This window comes from Ascaphus truei, chromosome 14 (genome assembly GCF_040206685.1).
Source record: "Ascaphus truei isolate aAscTru1 chromosome 14, aAscTru1.hap1, whole genome shotgun sequence".
In the NCBI taxonomy this organism is placed as follows: Eukaryota; Metazoa; Chordata; class Amphibia; order Anura; family Ascaphidae; genus Ascaphus; species Ascaphus truei.
This window is the reverse complement of record NC_134496.1, coordinates 55796745-55820549: the sequence shown is the minus strand read 5'-3', so window position 1 is coordinate 55820549 and position 23805 is coordinate 55796745. Positions and strand designations below refer to the sequence as shown.

Genomic DNA, 23805 nt, shown 5'->3' with positions numbered 1-23805 from the left:
GAGTTCCTAGCATAAGGCCGACCAGTTCTCTAGAGTTCCTAGCATAAGGCCGACCAGTTCTCTAGAGTTCCTAGCATAAGGCCGACCAGTTCTCTAGCGTTCCTAGCATAGGGCGACCAGTTCTCAAGAGTTCCTAGCATAGGGCTGATCAGTTCTCTAGAGTTCATAGCATAGGGCCGACCAGTTCTCTAGAGTTCCTAGCATAGGGCCGACCAGTTTTCTAGAGTTCCTAGCATAGGGCCGACTAGTTCTCTAGAGTTCCGAGCATAGGGCGACCAGTTCTCCAGAGTTCCTAGCATAGGGCCGACCAGTTCTCTAGATTTCCTAGAATAGGACCGACCAGTCAATATCTTTGTTGATTGGATGGTCGCTAACACTATGGCATTAATCACCACAGAATGAAAAGTTACAGAAAAACACATTTATGGAAAGGATGTAAGAATTCAATGGGTAATTCTTTAAGAGATAAGAGGTCACTATGAATGATTGTCACAGACTAGTAAATGAATAACTTAAAAGTGCTAAGAAATAACTTGCAAATAAAACATTGAGAGGTGTATTGAATTGTTTGTATTTTATAGTTGTAAGACCTAATATCCTTGGACATGTAAGCAAACCATACGGTCTGTGTTTTATTGGTGACCTTGTTCAAATACTGAGAGCTTAAGACCCGCTGTCCCCAGTTGACCAAGAAATAGCATTGATCAAAGAATCTGAGGCAAAAGCCGAGACACAACAATAGTCCAATCAAACTTAACCCTTCGCCAGTATGGTCATCAAACGACAGTATGCCCATTATAACACTGCTGTATCCTGTAACCCAAGATAATAAATAAGCTAATGAATGGAGAATATGAAGTCATTCTTTTAATGGTACAGTACTTACAATGTATCATTATACAAAACTATCCAGCTATCTCCAAGATCAGTGGAATCAGCTGCTGAATTACCATCCGGCTTAATATTGTCATCTGCTGATTTATCATTATAGTTGCCTGAAAGATATACAGAACATTTGTAAGTATTGTATATAGCGCCATTAATGTACACAGCGCTTCACAGTAGTAATACATGTTGTAATCACATAAATAACAAATAATATAAATAACAGATCATGGGAATAAGTGCTTCAGACATAAAAGTAACATTAAGGAAGAGGAGTCCCTGCTCCGAGGAGCTTACAATCTAATTGGTAGGTAGGGGAACATATAGAGACAGTAGAAGGGAATTCTAGTAAGTGCGTCTGCAGGGGGCAAAGCTTTATGTATCATGTGTCTAGGATTATCCACAGTACTATTCATATGCTTCTCTAAGCAAATGTGTCTTAAGGTGGGTCTTAAAGGTGGATAGAGAGGGTGCTAGTCGAGTATTGAGGGGAAGGGCATTCCAGAGGTGCGGGGCAGAAAGTGAAAAAGGTTTAAGGCGGGAGAGGGCTCTAGATACAACGGGGGTAGAGAGAAGACATCCTTGAGAAGAACGCAAGAGTCGGGATGGTGCATAGCGAGAAATGAAGTGCTTACAACACCGGGAGTAGAAGGGGACTTTCTCTAATCAAATGTGTTAGATTAAACATAAAAATGGTAAACAAAACAGTGGTAAAAAGAATTGTGACTTACCACATAAGCCACATACACGGCCCTGGTACTGCGGTGGCAGAGATACGTCAGCATAGTGATTGCCATCAAACCGAACCCGCAGTCCGAAGTCAGTTTCTAGAAGCAGGTAATTGCCACTGATTTGAATTATAAACCTGTTCGCAGCTGCCACCGGTGGATTTGTTCTTCTCCCATTAACCTGTAATGAGTATTACAAGATTTATTTATAAATTGACTGGAAAACTATTTTCCATGTAACATTTTTTAAGAAACCTGCAACGTCAAAACAACGATTGAATCACTTTTAGGGCCATATTTACTCAGCGGTGCTGGGTGACACCTTTCCCGTTACCTTCAATGGGCATTAGGGTGTTATCCAGCACCCACAGGTGTTTTATGACCTAACGCCGCTTCGTCATTTTGGGCTTTAATGCTTAAAGTATACAAGTGTCTTACCTTTACATATACGATTCCAAGACAAAAAGAGATACGTTAAGAAGGAAGCATGAACGTGATAGTTCACATAGCACTGTCACTATCTCAGTACTACATAGAATCGCTCACATAGCATTGTCACTATCTCAGTACTATATAGAATCGCTCACATAGCATTGTCACTATCTCAGTACTATATAGAATCGCTCACATAGCACTGTCACTATCTCAGTACTACATAGAGCACTGTCACTATCTCAGTACTATATAGAGCACTGTCACTATCTCAGTACTATATAGAATCGCTTACATTCAGTTTCTTGTTCTTCAGTAGAGTGAACTCATTGTTGTAAACCTCTATATGCACTGACTGTACGTAGGACACTTTGCTGTTGGAGCCTCTGTTCTCATTGGTGGTGAAGACATGGAAGAAAGGAAGGTTGCTGGACGTTTCACAGAGTTTAGAGAGAGTGTAGCTGCAATTTCCCATGTAATGATGGACAGCTCCATCAAATGTATTGTAGTGAGGGTCTCCTGACGCACTGCAGATGGCATTTCCTGAAATCATATACAGAGGAATATGGTTATCTTATAATACCTTACTTAGCTACATAGTTACATAGTAGATGAGGTTGAAAAAAGACGTACGTCCATCAAGTTCAACCTATGCTAAATGTAGACGACAGATACTTATCCTATATTTATACTTACACTATTTTGATCCAGAGGAAGGCAAATATAAAACCCCAGTGACACATTATCCAATGATATCTCATAAGGAAAAAATATTCTTTCCTGACTCCAAATATTGACAATCGGATTAATCGCTGGATCAACATCCTTCCCATGTATACTTATTTGGTATATCCCTGTATACCTTTCCCATCTAAAACCTTTTTTTGAACAAATCTATTGTATCTGCCATCACAGTCTCCATGGATTGTAATTAATTCCACATTTTAACTGCCCTTACAGAAAATAACCCTTTCCTTTGTTGCTGGTGAAATCTCCTTTCCTCCAACCTTAAGGGATGACCCCGTGTCCTTTGTACTGCCTTTGAGATGAATAGTTTTTTGAAAGCTCCCTGTACTGTCCCCGAATATATTTGTATATAGTTATCATATCCCCTCTTAGACGCCTCTTTTCTAATGTAAATAAATCTAATTTAGCTAGCCTCTCCTCATAAGTTAAATTGTCCATCCCCTTTATTAATTTGGTGGCTCTTCTCTGCACTCTCTCTAGTTCCATAATGTCTTTTCTAAGGAGTGGTGCCCAAAATTGGACTCCATATTCAAGGTGTGGTCTTACTAATGCTTTATAAAGGGGCATAATTATGTATTACCCTAAATAAATAATATTACACTAATAATTGATTTTTACTAATATAAGTATAAATTAAAAAATACATTTACCTAAAGTGGGTGGATAGGTAGATGTGGGTTCAGTAACGCTAGTAGTACTTGTAGTTGAAATAGTGGAATCTATTAAAAGAAACGGTAAAATTAGAAAACGCCTTATAATTTATTTCTAGAACTCGTGATATTTGTTGATAAAATTTCGCAAACACAGAAAAATGAGCCAATTTTTATCCACGAAAAACATTGCAACGTTGTCACAGTTCTCAAGTTCTTCGTCACACAGTAAGTCACTCTGTGTTGGAATTTGTAAAATTCTATAAAATCGCTCGATTTGCTTAATGCTGAGACGAAAAAGTGTTTGGGATATTTATGGCACCATCTACTTTCTGATAGTATACCTGGCAGTAATCAATAAAGAAACGGTAAACATCATTACTTTGCACTGGTGTTGGGTAAAGTGTTGGCATACAGATAGCGCCATTTACTCTCTGCTAGTAATACGCTAGACACATATTTCCAGTAGGTTTAATACTGTGCCATTACTATTACATTACACGGCTGCTGGGTACAATGAAGTGTTTGGCACTCTACACTCTGCTAGTATTACTGGGCAATAAATTCATGACTTTTCCTACAAATCTAATACCAAACATTTTGAGTCTGACCACAACCAAAACACCAACTTTTTCACTCAATATTTCCTTCAAAAAAGCTAAAAAAAATTGAAGAACAGTAGAAAATGAGAAATGAAATGAGAAGACGTGTGTTGCAGTTACGTGGCGTGGGCGCAGATGTAGCTGTTGTTGAAGCTTCCGTGTGACCCGAGATAACAGTACTTGGGGCAATAGTAGAGCCGATTAAAACAGCGCGGTACAGTAATAGCAGTGGTACCCTCAGGACACGTACAGAACCTCAGATTATTGTTACACCTTAAAGTGCAGCAACGTATTTGTAAAAGACCTAAACTCGTGAACCTGAAGTCGGAGACACAGGATGTCCCTGTTATAAAGAACAATACAACACAGGGACATATTTGTTACCTATGAGCTCATTTACCTAAAGTGGGGGGGTATGTTGTTGTTGTAGAATAAGTTGTGGGTTCTGGAACGCCAGTAGTACCTGTAGTTGAAATAGTGAAATCTAATAAAAGAAAAAATTAAATTAGAAAACACCTAATAACTTAATTCTAGAACTTCTGAGAACTGTCAAACCCTACACTTATTTCCTGGTAATATAGATAAAGGTCCCATAGTTACAGCTAATAAGGCCTTTGTACTAAGCGTCACAAACTGCTTTTTGTGGCGTAAAATTGGTGTGTGGAAATCTCCATCTGCCAGCAGCGTCAAAAATCATTTGTTTTTTTGGGGAGCAAAGAAATGGACTTGGCTTTGGGTACTGATGTTACTGGTACTGTATGTACTAACAAAGAATATTTCTGTGGGCTAGAAAAGTACTGCAGTACTGTACGTGCATCAAAAATAAGATGCAATTCACCGAGCAAAAATGTATATGATGCAGCATGTCATGTTTAACTATATAGGTTAAGAAAATATATAATTTTCACAGAATGGCTATTAGATATAATATTACACTAATAATTTATGTTTACTAATATAAGTATAAATAAAAAATACATTTACCTAAAGTGGGTGGATAGGTAGATGTGGGTTCAGTAACGCTAGTAGTACTTGTAGTTGAAATAGTGGAATCTATTAAAAGAAAAGGTTAAATTAGAAAACAGCTTATAATTTATTTCTAGAACTCGTGATATTTGTGGTTTAAAATTTCGCAAACACAGAAAATTGAACCAATTTTTATCCACGAAAAACATTGCAACGTTGTCACAGTTCTCAAGTTCTTCGTCACACAGTAAGTCACTCTTTGTTCCAATTTGCAAAGTTCTCTAAAATCGCTCGATTTGCCTAATGCTGAGACGAAAAAGTGTTTGGGATACTTATGGCACCATCTACTTTCTGATAGTATACCTGGCAGTAATCAATAAAGAAACGGTATACATCATTACTTTGCACTGGTGTTGGGTAAATTGTTGGCATACAGATAGCGTCATTTACTCTCTGCTAGAGAACGATGTCTCTCTCTCTTTATCTCTCCAGTTAAAGTCCTATTTCCGACTCTGGCTGGGATGACAAGACTTAAATATTTGAAGTGAACGCTGTAATAATGTGACGTTAAGCCTTTGCTATTAACTCTGTTAGGGTTTCAGGTAAATGTAATGTTATTTTCCCTGATATAACGGAGCTTAGTGAATCTGCGCTTGTTATTTACAATGCATTGCTGGCTTCTCCAGAAACAAGTGGGTAAAGTACCGCTAAATAAGCAAAACTATTTCCCTGAAGAGGTTGGCGGGTCTGGAGGTGTTGGTGTAGAAGGAATGGTTGGGATGGTGGTGGGGATGGTTTTGGGGGTGGTGCTGGGGATGGTGGTGGGGATGGTGGTTGAGATGGTGGTGGGGATGGTGGTGGCGATGGTGGTTGGGCTTGTGGCTGTGATGGTGGTTGGGATGGTGGTGGGGATGGTGGTGGAGGTGATGGTGGGGATTGTGGTGGGGATGGTTTTGGGGGTGGTGGGACTGTTTGTTGTAGTTGTTGAAGTAATAGAACCTATGAAATGAAAAAGGAGATATGATCGAGAGCCTGAAACTCGTTTTGAAAAAGACATTCATTTATTCACATTGAGTTCACGTTTCAGGCGTCAGCGCCCTTTCGACCGGTGAAAACATGAGCATCATATCCCTCTTTTTACGTGACAAGGAGGCCCCCGAGACATTGTGCTTCTATGTGTTTTGCTAAATAAAGAAGAATGAATTTGCATACGTCCGAGTAACACATTTTATCCAGAGTATATAGAGTATATATATATATATATATATATATATATATATATATATATATATATATATATATATATGGAAGTATGAAGAAAAAATCCCTGCATCTGTTTCTGTCTGCACCAATAGAAAGTCACTTTGTGAGTGCATGCATTTACTCTCTACAGCCACAGATAAAAACATCCATAGTGTTTCTCTATTTTGGTTGTCAAATAAAATTGTGATTTGTTTTTGGACGTTCCTTTGGTTCTATAAATGTTTCATGTTTTGTTCTGGTTTTGCCAAAACTCGATTATTTGGGCAGAAATGCTCAAATAGCATAACAATGGTTCTAAAAAGCTGAAAAATTTAAAATAAATAAAAAGATTTTGCAAGAAACACAGTGAGATGGGTCTCTCCAAACTCTGCTTCTCCTGCAACGCTGACTCAACGCGTTTCGCTACTGCTTCGTCAGGAGTCATGCTTGGCAACCAGAGCTGAATTCCAAGGCAAGACGCTGTTCTGCCCTCACATGTGACGCTGCCCGGAAGTGACGCATGTGGAACCAAAGGGGTGAGACACGAGTGAGACACACAGAAGCCTGTCCCGGCTAGGTCCTTCAACCCATCGGCGGTTCTCTCCAACGCTAGTTTTATTATTGAAAATGTGAGTGAGATTACTCTTATTCTGAATTCATTTAATACAAATGGTCAAATAGTATACAATATTGTGGCATTTCTTTCTTTCTTATTACATATCAACGATATCAACACACACTGAGGGATATCAGAAGATTTACTATATCCAGCTACCAAAGGGCTCCATTCAGAGAGAGAAGAATCTCTGACATATCTTTAACATCTGGACGTTTTGTGAGTGCAACCTTTTAAGAGCTAACAGTATATAAATTATAACTAAACCTGGTGCTACTCTCATACAGACCCTGAACCAGGGCTTTTGGAGGCAAGAAGACAGTGAAAGATCTCCCTCTATCTCTCTCTCAGTTCCTCTGCAGCAAAAGATCAGACTCTGTATGGGATGAGTTTAAGTTATGTCTGCAATAACATATATACGTATTGAATCACTATTCATTTTGAAAGACCTATAAACAGTGTGTAAATATATATATACATATTTTTTTTTTAAATAGGTTTGAAGAGCTGAACCCTGTTAATTTGAGCTCCGGGAACCCCATGCTTCCACAGTTACAAACCTCTGAAGCTGCTGTAAGTATCTTTCTGCAGTTTAAATGTCCCGGTCATGCGGACCAACAGGAAGCCGCACGGGATGATGTCACGGCTTCCTATTGGCCAGCAGGAAGAAGGACATTTAAACAGCCTAGAGATAAGGGCAGCACAGATTTTTAACACACTGCTCAGACTTGTTAGTGCCAAACCGGCAGGCGGTTTTTGGTGGGGGGATCGGATTTGGCCTACAAAAATCAAGGAAATTCTGGGAAACGGGGTTGGACTGGTTCGCCCATCTCTAATTGCCGGCCAAAGTAGACATAGTCTTGAACTACTTCTAGTTCTATTCAATTTATTTCAATCTTTTCAGAGTTGAACATCACTTTGGTCTTGCTGAGATTCAATGAATGCCACGTCCTTACTGGCTTCGAAAAGTTATCTTATTTGTTACTGGAGGTCTTCTGTGGCAAAAATACCAATGTCATCTACGAATCATAGCTGGCTCAAATATTCACTGTTATATTGACTCTTGATATCTTCCCAATTCAACGTCTTGAACCCTTCTTCAAGTATTGCAGTGTAAAGCTTTGGTGACATGGTGTCTCCCGGCCGCACTCACTTACTGATCCTTATCGTGCTTGTATCCTCATGTAATTTAATGGTTGACATTCTCGTAATGTTCTTTATAATATCAATATATGCTGCTTCAACACATTGTTTACTTAATGCATTTAAAACCACAGAGGTGTAGACAGAATCAAATGCTTTTTTTGTTATCTACGAATCCCAGGAGGAACGGGAGATCGTATTCATCACTTCAGAAAATCCCTTTGTACCGCTCTCCTGTGATATGTAAACTGTGATGTAAAAGCTGTACAGGAGAACGACTAAAGCTTACCGCAAACGGTATCCTTCCTCCAGTCTCCTACAGACACTCCTATTCCCTCACAGGCCGCGGCATATGACTCCAAGGCATTACAGAATAGTTCATCACTTCCTCCCGCGGCACATTGGTCATAAACACAGCTCTCAAAGTATTGCTGAGAAGAAATGCTTAGATGGCATTTTGCGAATGGGCCATTAACCAGTGTTAGAATTGCGCACTCATCTTCAGCCTCTTGTTGTATGGAGGGAGAACATGTTGGAGGAGGAGGAGGACTAGATACACACCTATACGGAAAATGAAATGCTGCATGTTAAGAGAAACCCTTAATTAAACCTTATTAAAAATAGCTAATATATATATGACCTGAGGATGAGGAGCAGATTCACGTCTATATGTTAAAGGGAATGCTAAATGTTGAGTTACTTAAATATATTAAACTAGTTAAATAAAATTTTATGCATAAATAGTACATTCATATTTTAAAATATAGATCTTTTTAGGAAAAACATGAAATCTGAATTTTTCCAAGTTTGTAAAAATCTATGGCAGAATTGTGATTTCATTTATTTTATTTCTACCTTTAGAAATGCATCAGTAGGTATTTTTTAATCAGTCTATGAATAGGATAACAAAATGACTCACGGCCATCCATTATCCGGGACTCTCCAGCTGTTTCCAAAGTCATTGACATCAGACACCACCGTGCCGTTGGGTTGCATGAAGTCATCCTGTTGGTTATCATTGTAGTTGCCACACAATCCGCACAATGTCCCTTTGTAGTTCTCCTTCACTCTGACAAAGAGCTCGTGGTCACCGTTAAACTGAAGCTGGAGGCCAAAGTCTGTAGTAACTATCACGTAGTGGCCACTATGCATAATGTTTATACCAGGCACATTAGCAGGAAGAGTGACTGAAGCATTGTTAATCTGAAAAGAAAAATAAAGAACTATACAGATTTGGTGAAAGGACCACGAGGTGTCTTCCCATGTATCTGCTGGGATTGTTTCAGCATTCTGCTACATTTACAATGGGATTAAATGGCTACAGAAGCAACTGGATATGTCCATTTTTATAAGACGTTTAGCAAGAAGTAAATACATTTACTGTAGGGACATATTTACTAAATTAAATCATAGAGCCTGTTACTGTATATCCCATTAAGGTTAAATATTATATAACAGTTGCAAATAATAATATTACTTACAGAAACAATATTGTTCTTTCCTAGTAGGATGTGTACTCCGCCCACAGTGAGGGCCACAGAATTAATGGCGGTCCAGCTTGGGCTACCTCTGTGTTCATTACGTGTCGTGACAATAAAGCTGTCCGATGTGTTCCCACATGTCTCAGTCACTGTGTAGTTACAGGATCCCTGGAAGTGGTGAAGTCTCCCATCAAAGGTATTGTAGTGAGGGTCCCCATAAATATGGCAAATTGCCGTGCTTAACGGGTAACAGCCCAAGGTGCCGCTTTGAACTTTGCATATTTCATCTGCAGCACAAGATACCGCAGTACAGACCATGGTATTGCTTCCTTTACACTCACATCTGTTCTCACAGTTTCCCTCTAAGACGTATTCTCCTTTCTGTGAGCAAATGAAAAAGATACCAATATTAAGAAACTTTTTTACAGTACTATAAAGCACAGGGAAGCAAAACGTAAGATATTAAGCACTCACATTATAGTATGTGTTATTGTACCAGCACCCACAGTCAGATGCAGAAACACACGTTCCTCCACTAATGACGTATTCCGCATCACATTCACAGCCCTCCACACATGGCTTGCTGCAGTTCTCTGCTGCGTGAGGCTCCAGGCATGTAGCTGGACATGCAGTCATACAAGCATTGTAGTGGCTATTGGCCAGGCATGGAGGTTCTCCTTTTAAAGACAGATTATCTAATTAGTGGCACAATACGGTTCTAAACAAAGCAGATAGATCTTCTGTCTCATTTAAAAAAAAAACACTTTGTCGAGAATATATCACTTCATCTGATAACTAATACTAACGAGTACTAATATATACTTAGGATCATAAGCAAACATTTTTACATAAACAAACTAACTGACGGTGTTATATTTCTTGACCATACTTACCACAGGATGTAATGTTTCTCCAATCAGGAATTGTCACTCCTTCTTTCTGACAGGCATCAGCATAAGCTTCAATTGCACTACATAAAATATCACCATGTCCACCCAAAGCACAAAGGTCAAAGACACAGCTGTCGAAGAAGCTCTCAGGATTAATCACAGAATGGCACATATGGAAAAGACCATCTTTGCTTGTTAACAGACCACAGAATGTATCACTTTCATAGAGATCTTCTGGACATGGAGGAGGTGTAGATGGTGTAGGTGGAACTGTACATAATGGATCTACATTCCAGCTGTTCCCCAGTTGATTAGAGTTTTGGGCTTGTTGTCCATTGGGCATCATGTAGTCATCTTGCTTGTGGCTGTTAAAGTTTCCACACATTCCACATGTCCGGTTGGAGTAGGTGCTGGGAACCTTCACCTCCACTGAATGATCGGTATCGTAGGAGACTCTCAGCTTGAAATCAGTCTCTAGGATAACATATCTTCCACTCCTACTCACTGTCAGTACACCTCCAGGCAAGAGTACTGGTAAAGTGGTCCAAATCTGATTGACCTGGGATAAAGCATTCAAAAGCCATTGTACAATATGCCAAACATTATCAGTGCACATAAGGTACGTTATTTTATTAAAACAAAGTTCTGTCAAAGTAAATCAGAAATGAGAAAAAGTTCTTACCAAAACACGAGCTGGTTCATTTCTCACAATTTGTACTTTATAGCCATAGACTTCAACAAAGACCCTCTGCACATAGGACACGGAAGGATGTCCTCGATGTTCATTCTTTGCTTCAATGTTAAAATATTGTAGAGAAGAGGAATTGGCACAGAGCTTGGCCAGTGTATAGGTGCACAGACCCATAAAATGATGGATTTGTCTGTCAAAAGTGTCATAGTGAGGGTCATTATGGACTCTACAGGTACCATATATGTAATCATAACAGCCAGGAACTCCATTGGATATGCCGCAGAACTGGTCACTTGGACACGATGCGCTGTTACAGACTAAGCTGCCACCTGCTGAGGGACATGTGCATTTTGAAGAGCAAGTGTCATCTGTCCAGAATTCAGAGCCTACAGGATAATGCTTATCATCTTTCCAACATCCACACTGGTGACGTGGAACACACTTCTTGTCATAGAGAACATATCCCGGGTCACAGACACATCCCTCAGCACAGGGAAGGCTGCATGTGGAAGGAGACCCTGGGCTCACACAAGTAGCAGGACAGGCTGAACCACACTGCTCGTAGTGACTGTTAGAAGCACAGTGCAGAGCTGTAAAAACAAAACAGATTTCAGTCAAAGAAATAAAATAATAGCATAACAATGATGTGATTGGAACCAATGAATAAATGTAGATGGTGCTCAATGGTCGAGCATGATGTAATACCTCGATAAGAAAAGTACATTTTCATTTAAAAGTAGCACATTTATGAAAAATAGACTTGACAGTTGGAAACAACATTTAAACACAATTGAGAGTATTAGAGAATGGTATTTTAAACAATATTTTAATAAAAACTCAAAGTAATCATTTTAAATCATTTCAATATCAGATTCATTACTATCTCCTAATGACTGATTGTAAAATATTGGAAATACTAATACTGTACGCTAACCCCTGGCACATGTTACCCAGAGAAAGCATCTTATTGGCAGCACACCCAACTTCAGTTATTTATGTAAGAATAGAGATGTTGTACTTACGGCAGAAAGTGTCATTTCTCCAGGACGCTACTGTAACTCCATGGGACTGGCAAGAACCTACATAGGACTGAAGACTGTCACATAGAGAGTCAGGATCCAGGTGCAATACACACAAGTCATAGACACAGTTATTGAAGTAAGCTGTTGGATCTATCACATTGTGGCAATGTCTGAAGGGCCCATTTGTGTCAGTGATAATTCCACAGAAGCTGTTGCTGACAATGGTGTCTTTCTCATCATCAGTACAGTCTGGTGTGTGATCCGTTCCTGGGGAGCACCTGTGAGAAATAATGTTAGATTTGTACAGATAATGCAAAGATGTAAATAACAATATACTAAGGTGTCATTTCTAAAACATGTCAGTTGTTTTCTAATTCAGAAGTCACTCACCTTGTGTCATTGCCAACCTGCCAGCTGTTACCAAGACTGGCAGAGTCGGACTCAAACTTTCCATCTGGGTTTAAGAAGTCATCGGATGCATTTCCATTGTAATTTCCACAGATCCCACACACTTTACTTGCATAGTTATCTGAGAGAGACACTTCCGCCCTATAATTTCCATCAAATTTCACGCTCAGGCCAAAGGCTGTTGTGACAATTACATTATGTCCACTTAGGAAGATGTTGACACCTGGTGACAGTGTGATGGGTAATGGTGTAGATGTTCCATCCACCTACATTCATAACAAAATAGCATGAGAAATGATATTATAATAAGCGATGCAGCAGGCATTAATGCTCCCACTGGCGCGATGCCATAGGACGCACACAACGCGCCTGTGAGTTAGAAAGGGGAGGAGCTAATGTATTAGTGCAATAACGCCTGCTACGTCTGTCTCTCTCTTGATGAACAAGCAGATAACCAGGAAACAAGCTGCAATTTTTTGAGAAAATGTGTATGTTTCACTGACATTTCCACTACTGTATTTCCCTAACAGAATAAAACATAACTGGTTCCCTGCCACTGTTCTCTATCCTATAACTGCTCAGATGAGGCGTCGCTGTACAATGGGACAGAACTGTCTTACGTGAAGAAATATTTTCCCATATACAGTATGTAGCAAAAATCCCTTGTGCCAATTTATTTTATTTAAATACCAGAACAAAAACGTGTAGTCTCACCTTAACGTGTCTGTTCTTCCCCAGCGTGATCCTGTATCCGTGCACATCCACATTCACATACGTGACGTATGAAACTTTAGTGTTGCCTCCTCTGTGCTCATTGGCTGCTTCCACATTGAAGTCGGTCAGGTGTCCGTCAGTGTCACAGAGTTTAGATAAAGTGTAGGTGCAAGTTCCCATGAAGTGATGGACTTGATGATCAAAGGTGTTATAGTGAGGGTCGCCATCTACCACACAGGAGCCTGAGCACAAAGAGGAGAAGCCGATTGGAAAATACACAACATATACGTATGTATTCCTAACATTCTTTAGTTTAATGCATTTACAAAGATTTCTAATAGGATATAAATATCTTAACTGTTTACAAAAATAAAAACAGTCTTGTTTTCCCCATTATCTCTTATTTTACCATGCTTCCACTGCAGCCTGGGATTCTGGGTAATGACATGCAAATGAGCCCAGTGTGGCACTCTTGACTTCTTATCCATTTTAACAGGGACCCTTATAAGCTTATGCCTGTCGCATTACACAGCATTTCAGCAAACGGTGCAATTCAGAGACATACAGTAGAGATTGGAATTATTTGCTTAATTCCTATATATTAACTTGCAGTAAGAATGGTTTTAGGTCTGAGCTTGTGTATACCCACCATGGCCCAGATTCACTAAACTCCGTTAGACTATTTAACGTGATGTTAACCTAGCTTAATGTCATTGTAACCTCCCTCTGGGATTACCATGTATATTTAGAGGGTAAAGGTGCCTAAACTGTTAACTATATAGTAACGGCCTCTCTTATAATATGTTGCAAAGTATCTGGGTGGCGGTCTAGCCACATTCTTCTTCTGGACCATTCTGAGCTGGTCACCTGGTCCAGGGTGACTCAGCAGAGGTTAAGCACCACCCCTTTTCTGGCTGGTGACAGTGACATCGGGTTAGGCATAAATGGGAGCGGAGAAACTTCTAGATCACTAGATCCCTGGGGGAGAGGCAGAGGAGGCGTCTCCCCTGTAAATAGCGAGGGCATAGAGATGTAAATAAGTATGATAGGGTAGGTGTCCCTTCTCCTTGTTTGGAAGGTAGGGAAGTGCCCTTTGGAGTCAGGCTCCTTAGTATGGAAGGAGAGGAGAAGTACAGGCTGCCAGAAGGGAGGCCTATGCCCCAGAGGGGTCACAAAATTGTGGCCCTGGGACTAACCTGGAGATGGTGTAACCCAATCACCTGGCCCCATAACTGCATGACCATCCCGAGGGAATAACGAGCAGGGAACATTTAGAGAAGTAACTCCTGCTACCTCAGCACCAAGGCGCTGCAAGTGAGGTGAACAGGACAAAGCACAGTGTCTAGAACCTCTGGTAACGAGAAAAGGGTTAAGCCCAAGCTGGGACTCTGAAGGCTAGGGGAAGAGAACGCCCTGAAATGTATGGTCAGTTCTGCATTATGAACTAAAGTAGCCAACTACACGTCTCTCTAAGAATGCAGTAATCCATCCTGGGAAGATGTTGTATGAACACACAGATACCCAGCAAGCTATCAAGAAAACCAAAAATGACCACATAATATATATATATATATGTATATAAGTGTCAATTGGCGTGCTACTGAGCATGGCTAAATGTATTTAACAAAAAACAAAGACCCCAAAGCTACATCCAATATGACAAAAATATACAGTGAAATACCTATATATCTCTTGAAAAAAGTGTCATTTAGTTAAACCCTTTGGCCAAAGCGTATAAACCCGTGAGCCACTTCAAGGCATTACCATTAGCTGGTCCAAACACTAACTGATTAAAATTCTTATTTACCTTTATAGTTAGAGGAAGAATGATCGCATTGGATCTGTCACAACCAGCTGCATGTCAAAGAAAGAACTGCTTACTTGGAAAGTGGAGAGGGGCGAGCTTAAACACAGGGAGGGAGGAGCCACTTTCCAAGTAAGCAGTTCTTTCTTTGACATGAAGCTGGTTGTGACAGATCGCATGCGATCATTCTTCCTCTAACTATATAGGTAAATAAGACTTTTAATCAGTTAGTGTTAGGACCTGCCATATTTGGTCATGCCTTGAAGTAGCTTGCAGACTTAAAATGCTTTGGCCAAAAGTTTTAAGTAAATTACCCTTTTTTCAAGAGATATATAAGTATTTCACTGTATATTTTTGTCATATTGGATGTAGCTTTGGGTTTCTTTGGTTTTTGTTATATGAAGATGTTGTATGGGCATGCCATGTAAAGAAAGACTGTTTGTTCATAACTAAAAACTTCCTGCGCCCATAATTTCTACCTCATTACCAAGCCGCACGGCTCCAGCACCCTGACAAGGGTAACACACCAAGTACCGCAATATAAGAGGTAAACTCGTTCGGAGCCGGGTAGGGAGGGTTACATCATTTTAATGATAACACAGTATTTACTCAAAAAAATAACATGGTGTTAACAAAGACTTATTCCCGTAGATAGCATGGCGTTATTATGGCCGTAATTCTAAATTATATGCCAATGAACTCATTACAGCCTGAGAGATATTCGTCTCATATTCACTCTGCTCCGTAACCCCAGGAAATAACAGCACATTATTTAAGTCACACCTAAAACTGGTTTTATTCCCAGAGAGAGAACGATCTGTCTCTCTCTTTATCTCTCCAGTTAAGGTCCTATTTCCGACTCTGGCTGGGATGACAAGTCTTAAATATTTGAAGTGAACGCTGTAATAACGTGACGTTAAGCCTTTGCTATTAACTCTGTTAGGGTTTCAGGTAAATGTAATGTTATTTTCCCGGATTTAACGGAGCTTAGTGAATCAACGCCTGTTATTTACAATGAATTGCTGGTTTCTCCAGTAACAAGTGGGTAAAGTACCGCTAAATACACAAAACTATTTACCTGAAGAGGTTGGCGGGTCTGTAGGGGTTGGTGTAGAAGGAATTGTTGGGCTGGTGGTTCTGATGGTGGTGGGGATGGTGCTGGGGATGGTGCTGGGGATGGTGGTGGGGATGGTGGAGGGGATGGTGGCTGTGATGGTGGTGGGGGTGGTGGTTGGGAAGGTGGTGGGGATGGTGGTGGCGATGGTGGTGGGGATGGTGGTGGGGATGGTGGTAGGGATGGTGGTGGGGATGGTGGTGGGGATGGTGGTGGGGATGGTGGTTGGGATGGTGGTTGGGATGGTGGAGGGGATGGTGGCTGTGATGGTGGTGGGGATAGTGGTGGGGATGGTGGTGGTGATGGTGCTGGGGGTGGTGGGACTGCTTGTTGTAGTTGTTGAAGTAATAGAACCTATGAAATGAAAAAGGAGAAATTATCAAGAACCTGAAACTCGTTTTGGAAAAGACATTCATTTATTCACATTGAGTTGACGTTTCAGGCGTCAGCGCCCCTTCCACTGGTGAAAACATGAGCATCATATCCCTCTTTTTACGTGACAAGGAGGCCCCGAAACATTGTGCTTCTATGTGTTTTGCTAAATAAAGAAGAATGAATCTGCATACGTCCGAGTAACACATTTTATCCAGAGTGCGACAGACACATATCCTTTATTTGTATATGGAAGTATGAAGAAAGGATCCCTACATCTGTTTCTGTCTGCACCAATAGAAAGTCACTTTGTGAGTACATGCATTTACTCTCTACAGCCACAGACAAAAACATCCATAGTGTTTCTCTATTTTGGTTATCAAATAAAATTGTGATTTGTTTTTGGACGTTCCTTTGGTTCTATAAATGTTTCATGTTTTGTTCTGGTTTTGCCAAAACTCGATTATTTGGGCAGAAATGCTCAAATAGCATAACAATGGTTGTAAAATGCTGAAAATAAAAATAAAATAATAAAAAATAATTAGAAAACTAAAATAATATAGCTGAAAAACTTCAAATAATTAAAAAGATATTGCGTGAAAGACAGTGAGATTTGTCTTCGGCCGAGTGTTCTGGTTTGGGTTCTAAATAATGTTGGGGGTTTTAGTTCTAAAAATCTTAAGGGTTTTAGAAAGTAAGGTTCTGGAACAGTATGTTCTGATTTCACATTCCCGGTTTTGCCGATCTTTAATTAATAGTTTAAATACTTTACCTGGGCAATATCCAAGCGTAATGGAAATATCATCCACAGCAACATCGCTACGGTAATCCGTTCCCCTCACGCCCTCAAGGATAATCTGTGCAAACAATGCAGAACTCATTCAAACATTGTGTTCCAAGACAGTCATACTGTTACTAATATTGGGGTATATGGTCCCGAAAATCTCTTGGAAAAATGGCTCATCCCAATGTGATAGTTAGCACCGTCTGAAGGTTTTCCAATGAGCAGAAAGTTAGGAAAGAAATGGAAACGTGATGAGGAATCTGTGGCTTCCCTGTGTTTGATGCTCTCATGTAGCATACAGCAATATGCGTTATACAAGCAAACAAACTCCCCATTACCCTTCTTGAAGATATTAACCCAATATGGCAATTAAGAGGGTTTCTGTGTGTGTGCCCCAAGATTATAGTGCTAATCACTTTCACAATTTGGTTTTAGTTTTCCTGGAAATCTGTGAAAAAAATGCAAAATATGCATTGATTTTCTTCAAAATTTACCAAATCAAACTTTTGTGAAAAACTGTGTGTGTTTTTCCTTCTTCCTTTGCAATCCAAAAGTTTAGACCACGGGAACCGAGGGAATCAAAACATTTTCTAACTAATGTGCAACTTCTATTTTATATCTAATAATAATAATAATAATTGAGTAACACCGCCTAAATACAACTGATATAGGTACTGTAGCTAATTTTCTAGTTTGTATTTATATTGTGTTTTTATGCGAGTGAAATATAACTTACCTTTGTATTCCTTGTATCAGTCAGTGTAATAAGTGTAGAATACCATCTATCCCCTTTATTACCAGACTCTCGCCACACTAACTCTTCTGCTCCATTCCTGATTACAAACACTTTCAATTCCATTGTCTGCGCGACGCCATACATGTGATACCAGAAGCTTAAACATTGTGCTTCTTCAGAACTGCATACAGGACTTATTAGGCGGGCCCTGTCTCCAGGAATGGTGACACTTCCATCTATATATATGTAGTAACCATCTAAAAAGCAAGGAGACGGCTTCAGGATACACAAATCACACTGCAGGGGGCTGGTGCACAACTCAAGTAATACAATAAGTTTACACAATCACAAGCTATTATTGATTGATTTGACTGACCAAGTACAGGGAATTTCTGTTTACTTTAAAGGGTATTTTCCCCCCTGGGACAAGCAGAAATTATACAGCACTGTGCGCTGAATCAATATCCAAGTTTCATTAGCAGCAATCCTATTGAACATACTTAATTAGATACCGCCCATGGACTCTGGGCACTATAACCATGTATACTACGAATAGTCACTGAGCCAAACTACACCCGAAATGATCAGGCCATAATGCTGACCTCCAAACAGCTACAGAGGTCAGTAAACACCACAGTGCTTACTGACTGTGTGTGTGTGTGTGTGTGTGTGTGTGTGTGTGTGTGTGTGTGTGTGTGTGTGTGTGTGTGTGTGTGTGTGTGTGTGTGTGTGTGTGTGTGTGTGTGTGTGTATACAGTTCATTAATTTAATGCAACTGGGAATTTCTACCTTTTGAAGATGTCTGTTAAAATGTTATATATGTAACATCGTCCGAAGAAGAGATCACTGTATCTCGGAAGCTCGCACAAATAAAAGCTTTTTTAAATTTATATATATATATATAGCATATTACATGGAACAGTAGGCACTCCATCTAGTAAATCATGAAGTGGGTGCAAATCCTATATATATATTAATACATAATGGCAATTCTCAACATGGGTCAATGGTTTAACAATCATTTAACACCCTACTTATTGATAGGGGATTTACTGTACTACTCACAAGTCATGGCAATAATGTCACTTGCAGAACAGGAAGGACACTACACATACCTCCAGTGGTGTGGTCAAACGAAGGTCCACTACCAATAGTTGGTGTTGGCCCTTTTTGGCGTGTCCAGTCAAAATTATCATTAGTAGATTGTGTCCAATTACAGATGTCAACATCAAATGAACAAGACCATGGGCAGATTGGAGGTGCTAAAATGAAGATCGGAAATTCACATTGAAGAACGTAACAGCGAGATATAAAAGCTATCCATATTACACACAAGTGATTGCAATAATATTAACTATTAACCTTAATAAGAAGCAGTCTCTCTTCCATTGAATATTTATTTCTTCATAGTTTTTATATTGTATAAGTCCCAGGACAGAAATGCCTATTTGCTACATAAAAATAACAGCTGCATGTACTGTATGAACATGAAAACTAAGCAACACAAGATGGTGATAAACTCCCATGTACAGATGTAACACGACTCACGTCTCCAGAGCCGCAGCTGAAAAAACAAAAAGCCACAGATCTGGAGCCATCGCTGCAGGGGCTCCATGCTTCTGGAATGAACCCCCCACCGCTATAATCTTCCGGCTGGGCAGCCACGGTCGCAGTCACGCAGCTTACCCGGGGGCCCAAGACAGTAAGGGCTGCTACATCTTTAGATCCTAAAAAATCAAATTCTACAAATCTAGATGACTTACAGTATATAAGTCATAACTAAACCTGGTGCTACTCTCACACCGACCCTGAAATAGGGCTTCTGGTGGCAAGGAGACAGAGAAACATCTCGCTCTATCTCTCTCACCTTCCTCTGCAGCAAAAGATCAGACTCTGGATGGGACGATTTGAAGTTAAGTCTGCAATAACATATACACGTATTGAATCACTATTCCCTTTCAAAGACCTATATACAGTATTTTTGTAATAGGTTTGAAGAGCCAAACCCCCGTTCATTTCCGCTCCAGAAACCCTGTGCTTCCGGTTAAATACCTCTGTAGGTGCTGTCAGTATCTCTCTGCAGTTCAAATGTCCCGGTCATGCGGTCCAATAGGATGCAGCAAGGGCTAATCACCAAGCTTCCTATTGGCCAGCAGGAAGTATGACATTTAAACAGCATAGAGATGCCAGAAGCACAGATTTTTAACAACCCGCTGAGACTTGTTAGTGCCAAACCGGCAGGTGGTTTTTGGTGGGGGGATTGGATTTGGCTTAACAAAATCCAGGAAATTCTGGGAAACTAAGTTGGACTGGTTCGCCCATCTCTAATTGCCGGCCAAAGTAGACATAGTCTTGATCTACTTCTTGTCCATTCAATTTATTTCAATCTTTTCAGAGTTGAACATCACTTTGCTCTTGCTGAGATTCATATGAATGCCACGTCCTTACTGGCTTCGAAAAGTTATATTATTTGTTACTGGAGGTCTTCTAGACTTGTGGCAAAAATACCAATGTCATCTATGAATCATAGCTGGCTCAAATATTCACTGTTATATTGATTCCTTATTTCTTCCCAATTCAACGTCTTGAACCCTTCTTCAAGTATTGCAGTGTAAAGCTTTGGTGACATGGTGTCTCCCGGCCGCACTCACTTACTGATCCTTATCGTACTTGTATCCTCATGTAATTTAATGGTTGACATTCTCGTAATGTTCTTTATAATATCAATATACACTGCTTCAACACATCGTTTTCTTAATGCATTTAAAACCACAGAGGTGTAGACAGAATCAAATGCTTTTTTGTTATCTACGAATCCCAGGAGGAACAGGAGATCGTATTCATCACTTCAGAAAATCCCTTTGTACCGCTCTCCTGTGATATGTAAACTGTGATGTAAAAGCTGTACAGGAGAACGACTAAAGCTTACCGCAAACGGTATCCTTCCTCCAGTCTCCTACAGACACTCCTATACCCTCACAGGCCGCGGCATATGACTCCAAGGCATTACAGAATAGTTCATCACTTCCTCCCGCGGCACATTGGTCATAAACACAGCTCTCAAAGTATTGCTGAGAAGAAATGCTTAGATGGCATTTTGCGAATGGGCCATTAACCAGTGTTAGAATTGCGCACTCATCTTCAGCCTCTTGTTGTATGGAGGGAGGACATGTTGGAGGAGGAGGAGGACTAGATACACACCTATACGGAAAACAAAATGCTGCATGTTAAGAGAAACCCTTAATTGTAGTCACTGAGCAAAGATACATGTTTGTACGGTGCTGGTATTTACATGAAGCATTACGGTTCCAAGAGAACAAACACATTATTACTTAAACTAACGTAAACAAAAAATGGGGCGTCAAAGATACATCATTATTAAAAATAGCGAATATATATATGAGCTGAGGATGAGGAGCAGATTCACGTCTATATGCTAAAGGGAATGCTACATGTTGAGTTACTTAAATATATTAACTAGTTAAAGTACATTTTATGCATAAATAGTACATTCATATTTTAAAATATAGATCTTATTAGGAAAAACATGAAATCTGAATTTTTCCAAGTTTGTAAAAATCTATGACAGAATTGTGATGTCATTTATTTTATTTCTACCTTTAGAAATGCATCAGTAGGTATTTTTTAATCAGTCTATGAATAGGATAAAAAATGACTCACGGCCATCCATTATCCGGGACTCTCCAGCTGTTTCCAAAGTCATTGACATCAGACACCACCGTGCCGTTGGGTTGCATGAAGTCATCCTGTTGGTTATCATTGTAGTTGCCACACAATCCGCACAATGTCCCTTTGTAGTTCTCCTTCACTCTGACAAAGAGCTCGTGGTCACCGTTAAACTGAAGCTGGAGGCCAAAGTCTGTAGTAACTATCACGTAGTGACCACTATGTGTAATTTGTATATCTGACACATTAGCAGGAAGAGTGACTGAAGCATTGTTAATCTGAAAAGAAAAATAAAGAACTGTGAAGATTTGGGGAAAGGACCACGAGGTGTCTTCCCGTGTATCTGCTGGGATTGTTTCAGCATTCTGCTACATTTACAGTGGGATTAAATGACTACAGAAGCAATTTGATATGTCCATTTTAATAAGACGTTTAGCAAGAAGTAAATACATTTACTGTAGGGACATATTTACTAAATTAAATCATAGAGCCTGTTACTGTATATCCCATTAAGGTTAAATATTATATAACAGTTTCAAATAATAATATTACTTACAGAGACAATATTGTTCTTTCCTAATAGGATGTGTACTCCGCCCACAGTGAGGGCCACAGAATTAATGGCGGTCCAGCTTGGGCTACCTCTGTGTTCATTGCGTGTTGTGACAATAAAGCTGTCCGATGTGTTCCCACATGTCTCAGTCACTGTGTAGTTACAGGATCCCTGGAAGTGGTGAAGTCTCCCATCAAACGTATTGTAGTGAGGGTCCCCATAAATATGGCAAACTGCCGTGCTTAACGGGTAACAGCCCAAGGTGCCGCTTTGAACTTTGCATATTTCATCTGCAGCACAAGATACCGCAGAACAGACCATGGTGTTGCTTCCTTTACACTCACATCTGTTCTCACAGTTTCCCTCTAAGACGTATTCTCCTTTCTGTGAGCAAATGAAAAAGATACCAATATTTAGAAACTTTTTTACAGTACTATAACGCACAGGGAAGCAAAACGTAAGATATTAAGCACTCACATTATAGTATATGTTATTGTACCAGCACCCACAGTCAGATGCAGAAACACACGCCCCTCCACTAATGACGTATTCCGCATCACATTCACAGCCCTCCACACATGGCTTGCTGCAGTTCTCTGCTGCGTGAGGGTCCAGGCATGTAGCTGGACATGCAGTCATACAAGCATTGTAGTGGCTATTGGCCAGGCATGAAGGTTCTCCTATTAAAGACAGATTATCTAATTAGTGGCACAATACGTTTCTAAACAAAGCAGATAGATCTTCTGTCTCATTTTAAAAAAAAACACTTTGTCGAGAATATATCACTTCATCTGATAACTAATACTAACGAGTACTAATATATACTTAGGATCATAAGCAAACATTTTTACATAAACAAACTAACTGACGGTGTTATATTTCTTGACCATACTTACCACAGGATGTAATGTTTCTCCAATCAGGAATTGTCACTCCTTCTTTCTGACAGGCATCAGCATAAGCTTCAATTGCACTACATAAAATATCACTATGTCCACCCAAAGCACAAAGGTCAAAGACACAGCTGCTGAAGAAGCTCTCAGGATTAATCACAGAATGGCACATATGGAAAAGACCATCTTTGCTTGTTAACAGACCACAGAATGTATCACTTTCATAGAGATCTTCTGGACATGGAGGGGGTGGAGATGGTGTAGGTGGAACTGTACAGAATGGATCTACATTCCAGCTGTTCCCCAGTTGATTAGAGTTTTGGGCTTGTTGTCCATTGGGCATCATGTAGTCATCTTGCTTGTGGCTGTTAAAGTTTCCACACATTCCACATGTCCGGTTGGAGTAGGTGCTGGGAACCTTCACCTCCACTGAATGATCGGTATCGTAGGAGACTCTCAGCTTGAAATCAGTCTCTAGGATAACATATCTTCCACTCCTACTCACTGTCAGTACACCTCCAGGCAAGAGTACTGGTAAAGTGGTCCAAATCTGATTGACCTGGGAAAAAGCATTCAAAAGCCATTGTACAATATGCCAAACATTATCAGTGCACATAAGGTAAGCTATTTTATTAAAACAAAGTT

At 40.0% G+C, this 23805-nt stretch overlaps 1 protein-coding gene across 2 annotated transcripts in view; it reads right to left on the bottom strand.

Annotated features, from left to right (window-relative positions):
- The window catches only part of LOC142466194 (IgGFc-binding protein-like), a 108032-nt gene that overhangs the window by 19654 nt on the left and 64573 nt on the right, over nt 1-23805 (bottom strand). For both annotated transcript variants that reach the window (XM_075571054.1, XM_075571055.1), the window contains 24 exons: nt 23164-23719; nt 22745-22947; nt 22271-22651; nt 21709-21992; nt 20957-21228; nt 19143-19289; nt 18028-18284; nt 17280-17364; nt 16100-16489; nt 13218-13459; nt 12486-12769; nt 12096-12373; nt 11065-11663; nt 10386-10941; nt 9967-10169; nt 9493-9873; nt 8931-9214; nt 8301-8572; nt 5029-5097; nt 4445-4528; nt 3443-3511; nt 2341-2588; nt 1617-1794; nt 887-995 (listed from right to left, as the gene is read on the bottom strand). In XM_075571054.1, coding sequence (XP_075427169.1) covers nt 887-995; nt 1617-1794; nt 2341-2588; nt 3443-3511; nt 4445-4528; nt 5029-5097; nt 8301-8572; nt 8931-9214; nt 9493-9873; nt 9967-10169; nt 10386-10941; nt 11065-11663; nt 12096-12373; nt 12486-12769; nt 13218-13459; nt 16100-16489; nt 17280-17364; nt 18028-18284; nt 19143-19289; nt 20957-21228; nt 21709-21992; nt 22271-22651; nt 22745-22947; nt 23164-23719 — 6431 coding nt within the window. The remainder of the gene's footprint in view (nt 1-886; nt 996-1616; nt 1795-2340; nt 2589-3442; nt 3512-4444; nt 4529-5028; nt 5098-8300; nt 8573-8930; nt 9215-9492; nt 9874-9966; nt 10170-10385; nt 10942-11064; nt 11664-12095; nt 12374-12485; nt 12770-13217; nt 13460-16099; nt 16490-17279; nt 17365-18027; nt 18285-19142; nt 19290-20956; nt 21229-21708; nt 21993-22270; nt 22652-22744; nt 22948-23163; nt 23720-23805) is intronic.